Source organism: Galeopterus variegatus, unplaced genomic scaffold (genome assembly GCF_000696425.1).
Source record: "Galeopterus variegatus unplaced genomic scaffold, G_variegatus-3.0.2 Scaffold2522, whole genome shotgun sequence".
In the NCBI taxonomy this organism is placed as follows: domain Eukaryota; kingdom Metazoa; phylum Chordata; class Mammalia; order Dermoptera; family Cynocephalidae; genus Galeopterus; species Galeopterus variegatus.
In genome coordinates, this window is record NW_007728633.1 from 187,190 (window position 1) to 199,214 (window position 12,025).

General features: G+C 38.6%; 1 protein-coding gene across 1 annotated transcript in view; it reads right to left on the reverse strand.

Annotated features, from left to right (window-relative positions):
* Window positions 1–2,733: 2,733 nt before the first annotated feature.
* CLK1 (CDC-like kinase 1) overlaps window positions 2,734–12,025 on the reverse strand; it is a 10,610-nt gene continuing 1,318 nt past the window's right edge. Inside the window, exons 2-13 of the mRNA XM_008582107.1 lie at window positions 10,406–10,566; window positions 9,937–10,165; window positions 8,708–8,798; window positions 8,237–8,303; window positions 6,780–6,896; window positions 6,524–6,690; window positions 5,747–5,841; window positions 5,525–5,654; window positions 4,462–4,544; window positions 3,616–3,695; window positions 3,229–3,319; window positions 2,734–3,101 (exon numbers count right to left, since the gene is read on the reverse strand). Coding sequence (XP_008580329.1) covers window positions 2,958–3,101; window positions 3,229–3,319; window positions 3,616–3,695; window positions 4,462–4,544; window positions 5,525–5,654; window positions 5,747–5,841; window positions 6,524–6,690; window positions 6,780–6,896; window positions 8,237–8,303; window positions 8,708–8,798; window positions 9,937–10,165; window positions 10,406–10,566 — 1,455 coding nt within the window. The 3' untranslated portion in view covers window positions 2,734–2,957. The remainder of the gene's footprint in view (window positions 3,102–3,228; window positions 3,320–3,615; window positions 3,696–4,461; window positions 4,545–5,524; window positions 5,655–5,746; window positions 5,842–6,523; window positions 6,691–6,779; window positions 6,897–8,236; window positions 8,304–8,707; window positions 8,799–9,936; window positions 10,166–10,405; window positions 10,567–12,025) is intronic.

Sequence of the window (12,025 nt, forward strand, 5' to 3'; positions counted from 1 at the left end):
GGCCTGTAGGGATCTATGACAATGACTATCTTGCACCTCTTAGGACTGAGATAGCAATGAAGGTGTTGCCTGATGTATATAAATACATTTGAGAGCAAATGAGCTGTCATCTACCATCATGGAAAAAATCAGTCCCTCCTCATTTGCCGGATCTGAGCTGGTTCTCAGACCAAGAGCCCACAGATTGGAGGAAAGCCTGGGTTCCCTTGAGGAAGAACCCCACAACATCTCAGTGAGTTTATACAGTGCCAATTTTTCTATTCTTTCCCCAAAAAGCCATTACCAAAGTGCTCTGATTGAATTGTGTCCCCCAAGGTTCATTTATTGGAAGCTTAATCCCCACTGTAACTGTTGAGAGTGGGAAATCCTGTTATGGTAATTGAAATGTAGTCCCTTGAAGACGTGATCAGATTGCAGGACCGTGCCCTAGTGAATGAATTAAAAATGGTGGTCAGGGGTGTGGTTTGGAGGGCTTTAGAAGAAGAGTCTGTCTCTCTCTGCTTTCTCTGCTCCACCGTTTTCATGATGTGATACTCTGCTGTCACTGAAGTCACCACCAAAGAAAGCTTCACCAGAAGTGTTCTCTGGACTTTAGACTTCTGAGCCACTAAACTATAAGCAATAAATTTCATTTTCTTACCAATTACCCAGAGTTCCAGGTATTTTGTTATAAGCAACAGAAATGGACTAATATATTAAGTAAATGTAAACAGGAAATTAGAATACCTGACACAGAGGCTGGCTGGTTAGCTCACTTGGGAGCGCATGGTACTTGTGACACCAAGGCGAAGGATTCAGATCCCCAAACTGGCCAGCCACCAAAAAAATAAAAATAAATAATACCTACCACTTTTGAAGCTCTTTTGAGGTCAGGGTCTAAGCTGATATTGATTCTGTGTAAACCAACATGCCATTATGGCCTTCCTGTTAAGAGTGAGGACATAGTGTCCCAGGTGACAAATGGAGTCCCAGTTCAAGTCTACCTCACAGTGGGTCCAATGGGTCAACAGAAGCTGAGTGGAGATCCTGGACTTTTTAAGTAATGCAGTCAGGGAACACCTCACTGAATTAATAAACACTTGGAGAGAAGGGAATGAAATGTGGGGATCTAGAAGAGGATGGATTGTATTTGATGGGTTTGATGACTAAGGACAGTGAGACCAGAGCACTGCATTTCAGAACAAAGTTAGGTGGCCATGTGGTGAGAAAAGTGGAGTGACACAACTATCGTAGAGCCAAAGGTAACTGTAAGGACTCTGGCAAAATTGACGTGGAAACCACTGGAGTATTTTCAGATGAGTGATGTGCTAGTTTAGGTCATTTTGGCTGTGTTAGCAGACTGGAATTAGGTAGGGTGAGTGTGATTGCAATGACGGGTCAAATTCTCCACCCCTTTTGCCATGTAACTTTCTAGTGCCCTCCCTCCCATGTTGACTCTGGGCCCACCCATGTTTGACATATGGGACGAAGGCAGGCTCATACGGAACTGCCTCCCCCTTTAAACCTGAGAAAATCCAGGCCATTAAAGTCATCCAATCTCATACATTTTTTTCTTTTTTAAAGATGACCGGTAAGGCAATCTTAACCCTTGACTTGGTGTTGTCAGCACCACGCTCTCCCAAGTGAGCCATGGGCCTGCCCTCAATCTCATACATTTCTAGTCAAACATATAACCAATGCACTCTATTCCCAGATCCTAGAGTAAGAATTAGTACAACTGATTTATCCACATCATCACCTCCGATGGCCGAATTTACATAACCCAAAATTTAGGATTATAAATGTAATACATAATTTAAGCCAGCTAAGGTTATGTCATTTTACACAGTATTAACTGTAAATCTCAATAATTTAGGGCTTAAGGATATAAATTCTGAGAAACCCTCTGCCCAGGGAACCTTAAAGTAACTTTGGGTAGAATGTAGACTTTAAAAAAAGACTACTGCATAAGACCAAAGGAACATTAGGCAAAGTACCAGTCAGGACATATGTGCCTTTCTCCCGGAAATAGCTTATGTAGAACGTAGGTCACTGTTTCAACTGTGCTTTTCATATATTAATTTGTATCATAACTTTGAGGTAAATATTATAATCTTCCTTAGTTTTATAGTTACAGGAAAGCACATGAGTTATGTTCCAAAGGTCAGGCAGCAAATAAGGGCTACTAACATTTGAGTCTAGGCACACCGGACCAGAGCTGGGATCCTTATCTTGGCAACAAGAATTTGTAATATGACCTGCAAATCTGCTTAAAACCTCTCCAGCTTAACTGTACTTTTAAATTTCTGAAACACCAAAACCCCTCAAAATGACTGGAGAGACCTAAACCTTGGGGTCTCAAATGAATCAACCTGGATAGAACCACAGACAAAAACCTGACTTACTACAGTAACTGGATAATGCAGACTTGGCTGCAAAGGATTCTGGAGGCTCCTCTGTCATTATCAGGCCTGAAATCATTTGCAGAATCCCACTTCAGCAGAGACCACCAAACAGCAGTACAAAATATGAACAAGAATAAAGGAAGAACAAAATTTTCTTGGCTATCTACAGTTCTGTCCTGTAATTTGGTTTCACTACATTTAACATAGAGAAGGCAGGCATAAATCCCAATTTTGAGTCTTTAAAGTGGAAATAAAGTATTCCCAAAGACTTAAGGAAACCTCCAAGAGAAATGTCTGATCACTACTCAAAGTGACAGGAGAGGAAAAAAAAATGCTAAAAACAAATAGATTCATATGATTTCATAAGCACAAAAGTTTATTCTGAATAAATCACTTTATAATTACTGAAAAAGATATCCATTACTTAGCTATGTACTTAACTACCCAAACAAAAATAAACATGGCAATAACACAAATTTATAAGAAATTTACAAAGCTGTACAAAATAAATATTTAAAAATTAGACTGATACAGTCTATAACATCTCTTCAAGAGAGCTGTACGATTATAGATCTATGTATATTTTTTTAGTGGATAAAAGAAAGGATGCTTTAAGGCTTCTTTGAGAGTAATTCTTTTGGCTGGATCATACTCCAACATTTTCTGAATGAGATCAAAGAGAAGTTCATGTTCAGCATCCTGAGAAAGCATAAATTCCTGAAAGGAAAAAGAGAAATAAATTTAACAGCCTTTTCTATTAGTGTTTACTATATTTAATTTCTCCACCATAAAAACAAAGGGAAAACTCAAAGTTTTGATCGCGGAAGCAATGTCCCAGGCTTACCTTCAGAGGTTTACAGCGCCTTGAAACATATCTGCCAGCAGAACTGTGTTCATCCCAGTCTAACTGATCATGATGGAAATATTTACGTTTCCTAAAAATAAGTCAATATCCATTCATGTTCATAATGTTGAAACCAAAAACAATCTAACAAAAGTGATTGGTTGCATCAATTGCTATGCATTTGTAATCCAGATCAAAGATTAATGTTTTTCTAAAGATTTAAAAAAGTAGCTGAGAAACAGAAATAGTAAGTCAGGGTCTTCCCAATAAGGCTGTTTGCTACTTAACTGCAAAGCATTAGTTTGACTTCACTGTTTTATGAAGTTCTAATCAGAACATGTGACTAAGAAGTACTAAGGATGGCACTAACTCTTAAATAAAACATACCTGGTTTTCTGTATCATATGTTTTGGTAGAGGTCCAAGAATCCTTTCCATCATTGCTAAGTGCTCCTTACTATCATGTGTCTAAAATAAAATAAGCAACTCATTAATTATCTCTGTTTTGTTCTCATTTAACATAGCTAATTTCTAGTCCACAAAATCACAAGGAAGTTGATCAAAAATGGCACTAAGTTACAGCTGACAGCAAAAAACTATTAAAGCCTGCAGAACAAATTCACCAATGACTTCCCTAAAGGGACAGGGACAATTGCTTATAGTATACTTTAAAATGTATTAAATAAAATGATAAATTCTAAAAGAAATATAAATTACAATCATACTATTTCTTTATGCTTATCTACAATTAATATTCTATAGTGAGGAGGAAAAAGCTATATAAATGTATATGCATACTTTGAGTTAAAAGTATTCATTCACAGGGCCGAGCCCGTGGCACACTAACGGAAATACTGTAAACCCAAGATAGTATTCAATCAGAATACATCCTATACTCCAGACATCACATGGCTGGGACCACCCTAGGGCTGCAAAGCAAAATGTTAAAAAAAGCATCATCAATATTTCTTAAAGACATCAAAAGTTAGTTAATAAGAACACTGCCTTAAAAAAGAACATACATCAGGCCAGCCTGTGGCTCACTCGGGAGAGTGTGGTGCTGATAACACCAAGGCCACGGGTTCGGATCCTATATAGGGATGGCCGGTGCGCTCACTGGCTGAGTGCGGTGCGGCCGGTCTCAAAAAGGACAAAAAAAAAAAAAAAAGTATTCATTCACACAAACAGGCACTTTTCTTGTGCAAAGCCACTAAAATAGATTATTGTCACCTACCGGAAATACTGTAAACCCAAGATAGTATTCAATCAGAATACATCCTATACTCCAGACATCACATGGCTGGGACCACCCTAGGGCTGCAAAGCAAAATGTTAAAAAAAGCATCATCAATATTTCTTAAAGACATCAAAAGTTAGTTAATAAGAACACTGCCTTAAAAAAGAACATACATCAGGCCAGCCTGTGGCTCACTCGGGAGAGTGTGGTGCTGATAACACCAAGGCCACGGGTTCGGATCCCATATAGGGATGGCCGGTTCGCTCACTGGCTGAGCGTGGTGCTGATAACACCATGTCGAGGGTTAAGATCCCCTTACCGGTCATCTTTTTTATAAAAAACAAAAAAAGAACATACATAATGTGATGTTTGAGCTGGAAGGATCATAAGGGAATCACTTAATCCAAGGCTAAGCTAAATGCAATATAACAGTAGCATATATAATAACCAACACGTTAGGGTTTTGGAGACATCCAGTTTCAAGTCTCAATTCTGGGACTAATAACTTGGAAAAAAAAATTTCTGAGCAACAGTGTCCCAACTTATAAAAAGAGGGCTATCTGTACCATGAAGGATTGAGCATACATTAAAAATGTCTGGGATATAATAAGCATTAAATGACTACATTTTAAAACCCTACCATATACCCATGTTACCAAGTACAAACAATTCTGGAAAAGTTAAATCACCTGCTCAAAGTCCCAGAGTAATTAGATGGAACAATCAAGAGCTTAAAATCCTTAATGTTTTATGATCCCTTAAACAGAAAAGATTAAAAAAAAAAAAAAAGCGTAAGGTCTAAAACTCTACATAAATTTTAAGTCAGCTTTAGGGCCAGCCCGTGCCTCACTTGGGAGAGCGTGGTGCTGATAACACCAAGGCCACGGGTTCGGATCCCATATAGGGATGGCCGGTTTGCTCACTTGGGAGAGCGTGGTGCTGACAACACCAAGTCAAGGGTTAAGATCCCCTTACCGGTCATGTTAAAAAAAAATTTTTTTAAAGTCAGCTTCAACAAGGAAACAGACAGGTTCTTAAGGCACAATTAATAAACACTCACCTAAAATAACTTCAGGTGCTCTATAGTGTCTTGTAGACACCAACGTACTGTGATGTTCATCATCGTATGTTGCACTTCCAAAGTCCACAACTTTAATATCTGGATTTATTAAAGTACGCTCGTCACGTCTCTGAAAATCATAAATGATGGTTAAAGGAGGCATAAAATATTAGGCACAAAATATACATTTGAAATTATGAAGACAATATATTGAAGACTTACCATTTTGGCATTATATGTCTCTGTGTAGTCAGATTGCACAAATAAGATGTTTTCAGGCTTTAAGTCTGTGTGAGTCAACTTATTACTGTGCAAAACTGAAAATGAAATAGAAAAAGTTGCTGCAACCTGAAAGCCAAATAAAAACTAAACCCCAAAACCCTACAATAAAATTTTTACCCATTGCTTTAGGTACTTAGGAATTAAACACTAAATTACCAACAGCTTATAAATCAACTAAATCTTTTCATACCTACTCTTCTCCACCTTTTATTTTTAATTAATGAATAAAAACTGTATGATTATAGTATACATGCTTTGATATACGTATACATTGGGGAATGGCTAAATCAAAGTAACATATGCATCACCTCACATACTTATCACTTCCTTTTTTTTGGGTGAGAACATTTAAAATCTACTCTTACCCACCCCACCCCCCCTTTTTGGGTGGTTGGCCAGTACGGGGATCCAAGCCCTTGACCATGGTGTTATAACACCATGCTCCAACCAACTGAGCTAACCAGCTGGCCCTCTTAGCAATTTTCAAGCATACAATATATTAACTATAGTCACCATGATGTACAATAGATCTCTTCAATTTACTGAAATTTTCTAGCCTTTGACCAATATCCTCAATTCCCCCACGCCCCAATTCATATGTACTTTTAAAGCCAAGCTTCCAAATTCTATGTTAGATCCTACTTTTAAAGATCCAAATCAGTCTGGCATTAAACTGGCCCCAAACTCAAGTTTCTGTAAGATATGCCAAGAACTTACAATTCACAGACTTGCATATTTGATATGCCATCTTCCTGATATGATCCAGTTGAAATGGTAGAAAACTATTTTCCTTTATGAAGTCATAAGTACTAAGCCCCAGCAGTTCAAACACAATGCAAACATGACCATGATGCTCAAACCACTCCAACATCTGGACACAGCGGCTACAAACACATGAAAAATAAATGAGTACAGCCTTCTTACAATTCAAATCTACCTGAAGCAATTTTCCAAGTTCTAATGTGATACTTACAAAGTACTGTTGGGATCTGTTGTATTTAAGTGTTCCAGAACTTGTATTTCTGAGCGAGCAGCTTCACAGTAACGATCCACATTTTTAACTATTTTTACAGCTACATGTCTACCTCCCCTGTTAGAAGAAAATGATAAGGATGACATCCAGTTCCAGTTTTCTATCACTCTCTTTACACGGTACTACTACTACTCTCACCCACTGTATTTGTTTCATGAATTTATGATTTAGCGTTCAGGACTGATTATACATATATGTACTCTCTTCCACCTACAATTAAACGTAAGCTACTACAATGACCTCTGAGTATATGGCAGGAGTGGTAATGTAAATTTCATGTTGAATGACAAATATATACATATATTTTTTTATCAGACCACCACTCATATGAGTTATTTTTTGGTCCTTCAAATAATAATTTCTTCCAGGGCCGACCCGTGACTCACTCGGGAGAGTGTGGTGCTGATAACACCAAGGCTGCGGGTTTGGATCCTATATGGGGATGGCCGGTTCACTCACTGGCTGAGCATGGTGCTGACAACACCAAGGGTTAAGATCCCCTTACTGGTCATCTTTAAAAAAATAAATAAATAAAATAAAATAAGATAATAATAATAATAATTTCTTCCAATAGTACCTGTCACTCTCAATTATCTCAAGTCTTCCTTTGGTCCAGGTTACCAGAAAAGTTGATATAGTGGGGGCATAGTAAAGAGCTCTCAGAACCTTACCAAACCAACAGTAGGAAGCCTCCTCAAATAATTCATGTAGAAAAGCTTTGCCATTTAGAAAGAAAAGAAAATTTTTTAATCTATCGTAAGGAATTTCAATCAGTAGTGTGAAGGACATAGATAATTAAACTACTGGCATCAATCTAGAGGAGTTATTAGGCCCTGGCTGTATTATCAGGATAAATTATGGTACCTTCTGAAAACATAGGTTTCCTAGGTTAAGTATCCTGTAAAGGTCCAGGGCAAGCAAAGTCCCAGAGCTTCCTAATATAAAACCAAGGTGGAGAATCACTGATCTAAGGAAAAAAAGGAAGGCCACAACTGTGTGCAGGGAGACAACAGAAGAATCCTTTTCAAAATAGCTGCATAGGGCCGGCCCGGTGGCGCACTGGAGAGTGCGCCGTCTGGGAGCGCAGCAGCGCTCCCACCGAGGGTTGCAATCCCGTTGCCGGTCCCCGGTGCGGGCGCGACACCGAGGGTTGCGATCCCATTACCGGTCAGTAAAAAAGACAAAAAGGAAAAAAAAAAATAGCTGCATATACTATTAATAAAAAGGGTAGGGACCTTTAACTAGGAGTTTTCCTCTATTCAAGTCAAAAGACCCAGGCTAAAAAGGTTTAAGAGTATATATCTAACTCACGGTCAAACCACTTTCTAAAGCAAAATTAATTCCCTATACTGTTGACCCTCCACCCCCCAAGTGTAATCTCAGCATAGGAAACTTACGCTTTATGATCGATGCACTCCACGACTTTCCCAAAAGCTCCTTCACCTAAAGTATCAACAATTTCATCTAAAAGAGAGAAATAAATCTCAGTCATACCAAGAAATGGAAACAATTCACTTATAATAAATGCTATCAATGCAGAGTATTCTAGTTGATGCTACAAATTCCCTTATCACTAGATATTTATTTTATTGGTCAACACCATCAAAACATATAACTATTTTTAGGTCTAATTTCATTCTTAGGCTAATTTCATTAACTTGATTTACTGTTCTGGAAGTTCTATATAACAAACATTAAAATTTCTAAAGAAAGCAAAAACACAATCCCCCCCACCAAAAGAAATGGAAAAACAAAATGAAACAAAACAAAAACAGAGAAAGAAAAAGATTTCCAAATCCCTGAAACCTTAATCTATATATAGATTATGTTATCTGAAAAGTTAATAAGTGTTGAAAAATATTCTATACATCTTGCACTTAGTACGTCTCCACTCTGACAGATCAGGTGACCCTCCTCATCATCCTCTACACTCCTGGTTCTTTTTCTTCGGTGACTCTTCTGGAAACGTCAAGTGGGCGGCACCAAGATCATCCAGCCAATCAATATACCCGAGTGAATTCAGGGCAGAATACGAAATTCATTCAGCGGGGAGATATTCAGGCATTCAGATACACGCCAGGCCACAAACGGTTGGCAGGAGCAATTTCAAATTCAGTCCCCAGAAATTCACAGGGCACATAGTTTATGTTAACAGGAGAAAAACATGGCAAGGAACAGATTTTCAGATAAGATACTCAAAGTGGCAAGGCAACAAAACATTATACAACTGTTTTTTCTTAAAAAAAAAAAAAAAATGCTTAGTTGTAGCATTCACTGAAACATGATTTTAAGTTTCTAGTGTCCTAATTTAATGTTGCAAAATTGTAGGATGTACTATTTACTTGTCAAAGTAGACTGGCCAAATTAAGATTTCCTTGCTAATCTAAGAAAACAAATATTAAAACAGTAAATAAAATTAAAGTCCTAATTTTTTGGGGGGGAAGATTTGATATACAATAACACTATGGCATTTTAAATGTCATCTACGCTGATCTCAAAATTAATACATAATCCATAAAGTTAAAACCTGTTGTGGTTTGCTTAGTGAGAAAAGGATGAGAGAACATGCTTTGTTAGAACAAACAGGCATACCTAATCCTCAATCATATAAAAATAAACTTCTGTTCTATTTTTGTGATAAGGCTCTCACTTATCAAAACAAATCAGATTTCCTGAAGCACCATTAAAAAATCTTCAGGAATATCTTGTAATTATTTTTACAAACTAACCTAAATTAATTGAACTACCTTTGCTATTTACCGAACAAATCAGATTTCCTGAAGCACCATTAAAAAATCTTCAGGAATATCTTGTAATTATTTTTTACAAACTAACCTAAATTAATTGAACTACCTTTGCTATTTACCAGAATGACAATTAGTAGCCAACCAGTAATTAAACTTATTATTACAGAACTAAATATGTACTGTATTTCAAGAATTTCCTATCCAATGCACAAACACAGAAAAAATCCTGCAAGTTAAAATTGAGATGACTTCCTCTTAAACAGAACTTCCTTAAATAAACAAACACAAATTCAAGTTTTCCTGTTTCACATGGGAAATAAAATTTCCAAATGTTTTAAAAGAGCTCATACCCCATGTGAACGATGATGTGAAGTACTGTGGTGAATCCTGTGTTTGCTTTTATAACTACTTCTTCCACTTCTACCAGAGGACTTGCTACTATGGTTTTGATATCGGCTTTCATGATCTCTATGGCGATGTCCAGGTTCACATCCTTGATTGTAGTCATTTCTGTATTCATCAATGTAGCGTCGACTATGATAATTTTTCTCATTTATAGATCTGCTTTCCAAATAATGGCTAAAAAATAAATTATTTTCAATGTTTTATACTAATACCAAATACCTTCAAATTTTCAGTAAATCTCTTAAAACAGTACTGTTCAATACATTTTATGCTTCCCCAAAACACACAATTTTACAAACATTACAAACCATCAAAATCTCTCTTGGAAACAGAAAGGAATGGTACTTATATTAAGTGATACTAATTTTATCACGAAAATGTACTTTATTGAGACATTTTAATTACCCTCCTTACCTATCTGATGTTTTAGAGTGAGTGTATTTGCATCGCTTGTTCTCCCGAGCACTGCTATGTGATCTCTTCTTTCTTTTATGACTGCTGCTGCTCCTCCATTTTCCATAATCCCAATCCTTTTCATCCCAATCAGGACAATAAGTTCTCTTCGAGTGTCTCATCTACACAAAGACAAGTTTTTCTCAGTTAAATTGAAGCTGAGCTGTTTAACAAAACTCTCCTCCTTTGCAAATTCACCCGAGTTGTAACCTTTAAAATTGTTCTTTTAAATCAAAGTTCAGAAATCACTGTCATCCAATCTGAAATCACTGATAAATCCAATTATTGCATGGTCCCATATTCTGGAGTTTGAACTTTATTCACAGGTTTCTGCATTATCCATGTCAAGCTCGGATTTACTGGAACAGCGTAGGAATAGAAAAAAAAGGGGGGGGGCCATCCCGATTCATTAACTTTGGTAAAATCTTATCCCTTTCCTGCCAGTAGTACAAATTAACTATAGGTACACATGTGTCACTCTCCGCATTTAAACGTGCATCAGAAACTAGTCTCGTCGGTTACAGCGCAGCCTTATAACACCAAGGTCACGGGTTCCCATCGCCGTACCCGCCAGCCGCGCAAACAAACAAAAAACCAAAACCCAGCTTCGAACTCAAATGCAATCATAAGCGTTCTTCGCCATTACTAGATTACTCTTAATTACGCTTGCAATAAACACAAAATGATCATTATAAAATATTTCCATAAAGGGGTAAGTCAAACTACCGAGAGCTTTTTTTATTCCCGGAAGTCACCGATGTCACTGGAGAACAAAAACAACAAAACAATCCCAGCTCGTACACATCCAACAAAAACAAGCTTATCCTAAACGCAATCTTAACACAATCAATTTGGGGGTGGGGAGAACAGCCTTCCTCTCAGAAATGCTTTCAACAGAACTTGAAAATCCCTAAAAACCTCAAGCGGACGTTACATAGAAATGACTTTCCGTCAACTGCCGTTCTTACTTCCCGGACCCCCCACTCCTCTGCCTACAACTCTAAGTCGAAACGCCCTGTGACCCCAAGAGGTGTGGGCCGAAGCTCCCACGCAGGAAACGCCCGGTCTTCGTCTCTCACAACGCTTCTTCAAATACACCCTGTTATTTGTTTCCTCAGGTTCCTCAATCTGAGGACAAAGACGCGATTTCCACTCCAATCCTTTCAGACTCAACTCGACATGGAGTGATCTCCTTGGACCAGGTCGACAGGTGCGTCTTTTTCTCCACTTGGTACAGACACTTGTCCCCACAGTGGCGTCACCTACGCACATTCTAGAATCCAGGCAAACACCACCCACGACAACAGCTTCGCCCTTTAGGCTGGAGGGCGAAGTCCTGCCTCCGCCCCGCCGCCATCTTAGAGCTCGGCCACTGCGGCCGACAACATGGCGTCGCGGGCCCCGGGCTCCGTCCCCGCCGCCGCTCGGGCCGCGCTGCTTCCTCTGCGGAAGGCGGACACGGACGTGGGCACCCGGTCTAGCAAACACCCCTTAGCCCCGCAAGCAGAAGCTGGCGGCAACGGCTCGGCCCAGCAGGGAAGGCGAGCGCGCCACGTTCTGTGCAGCCCGGGGGGGGGGGGG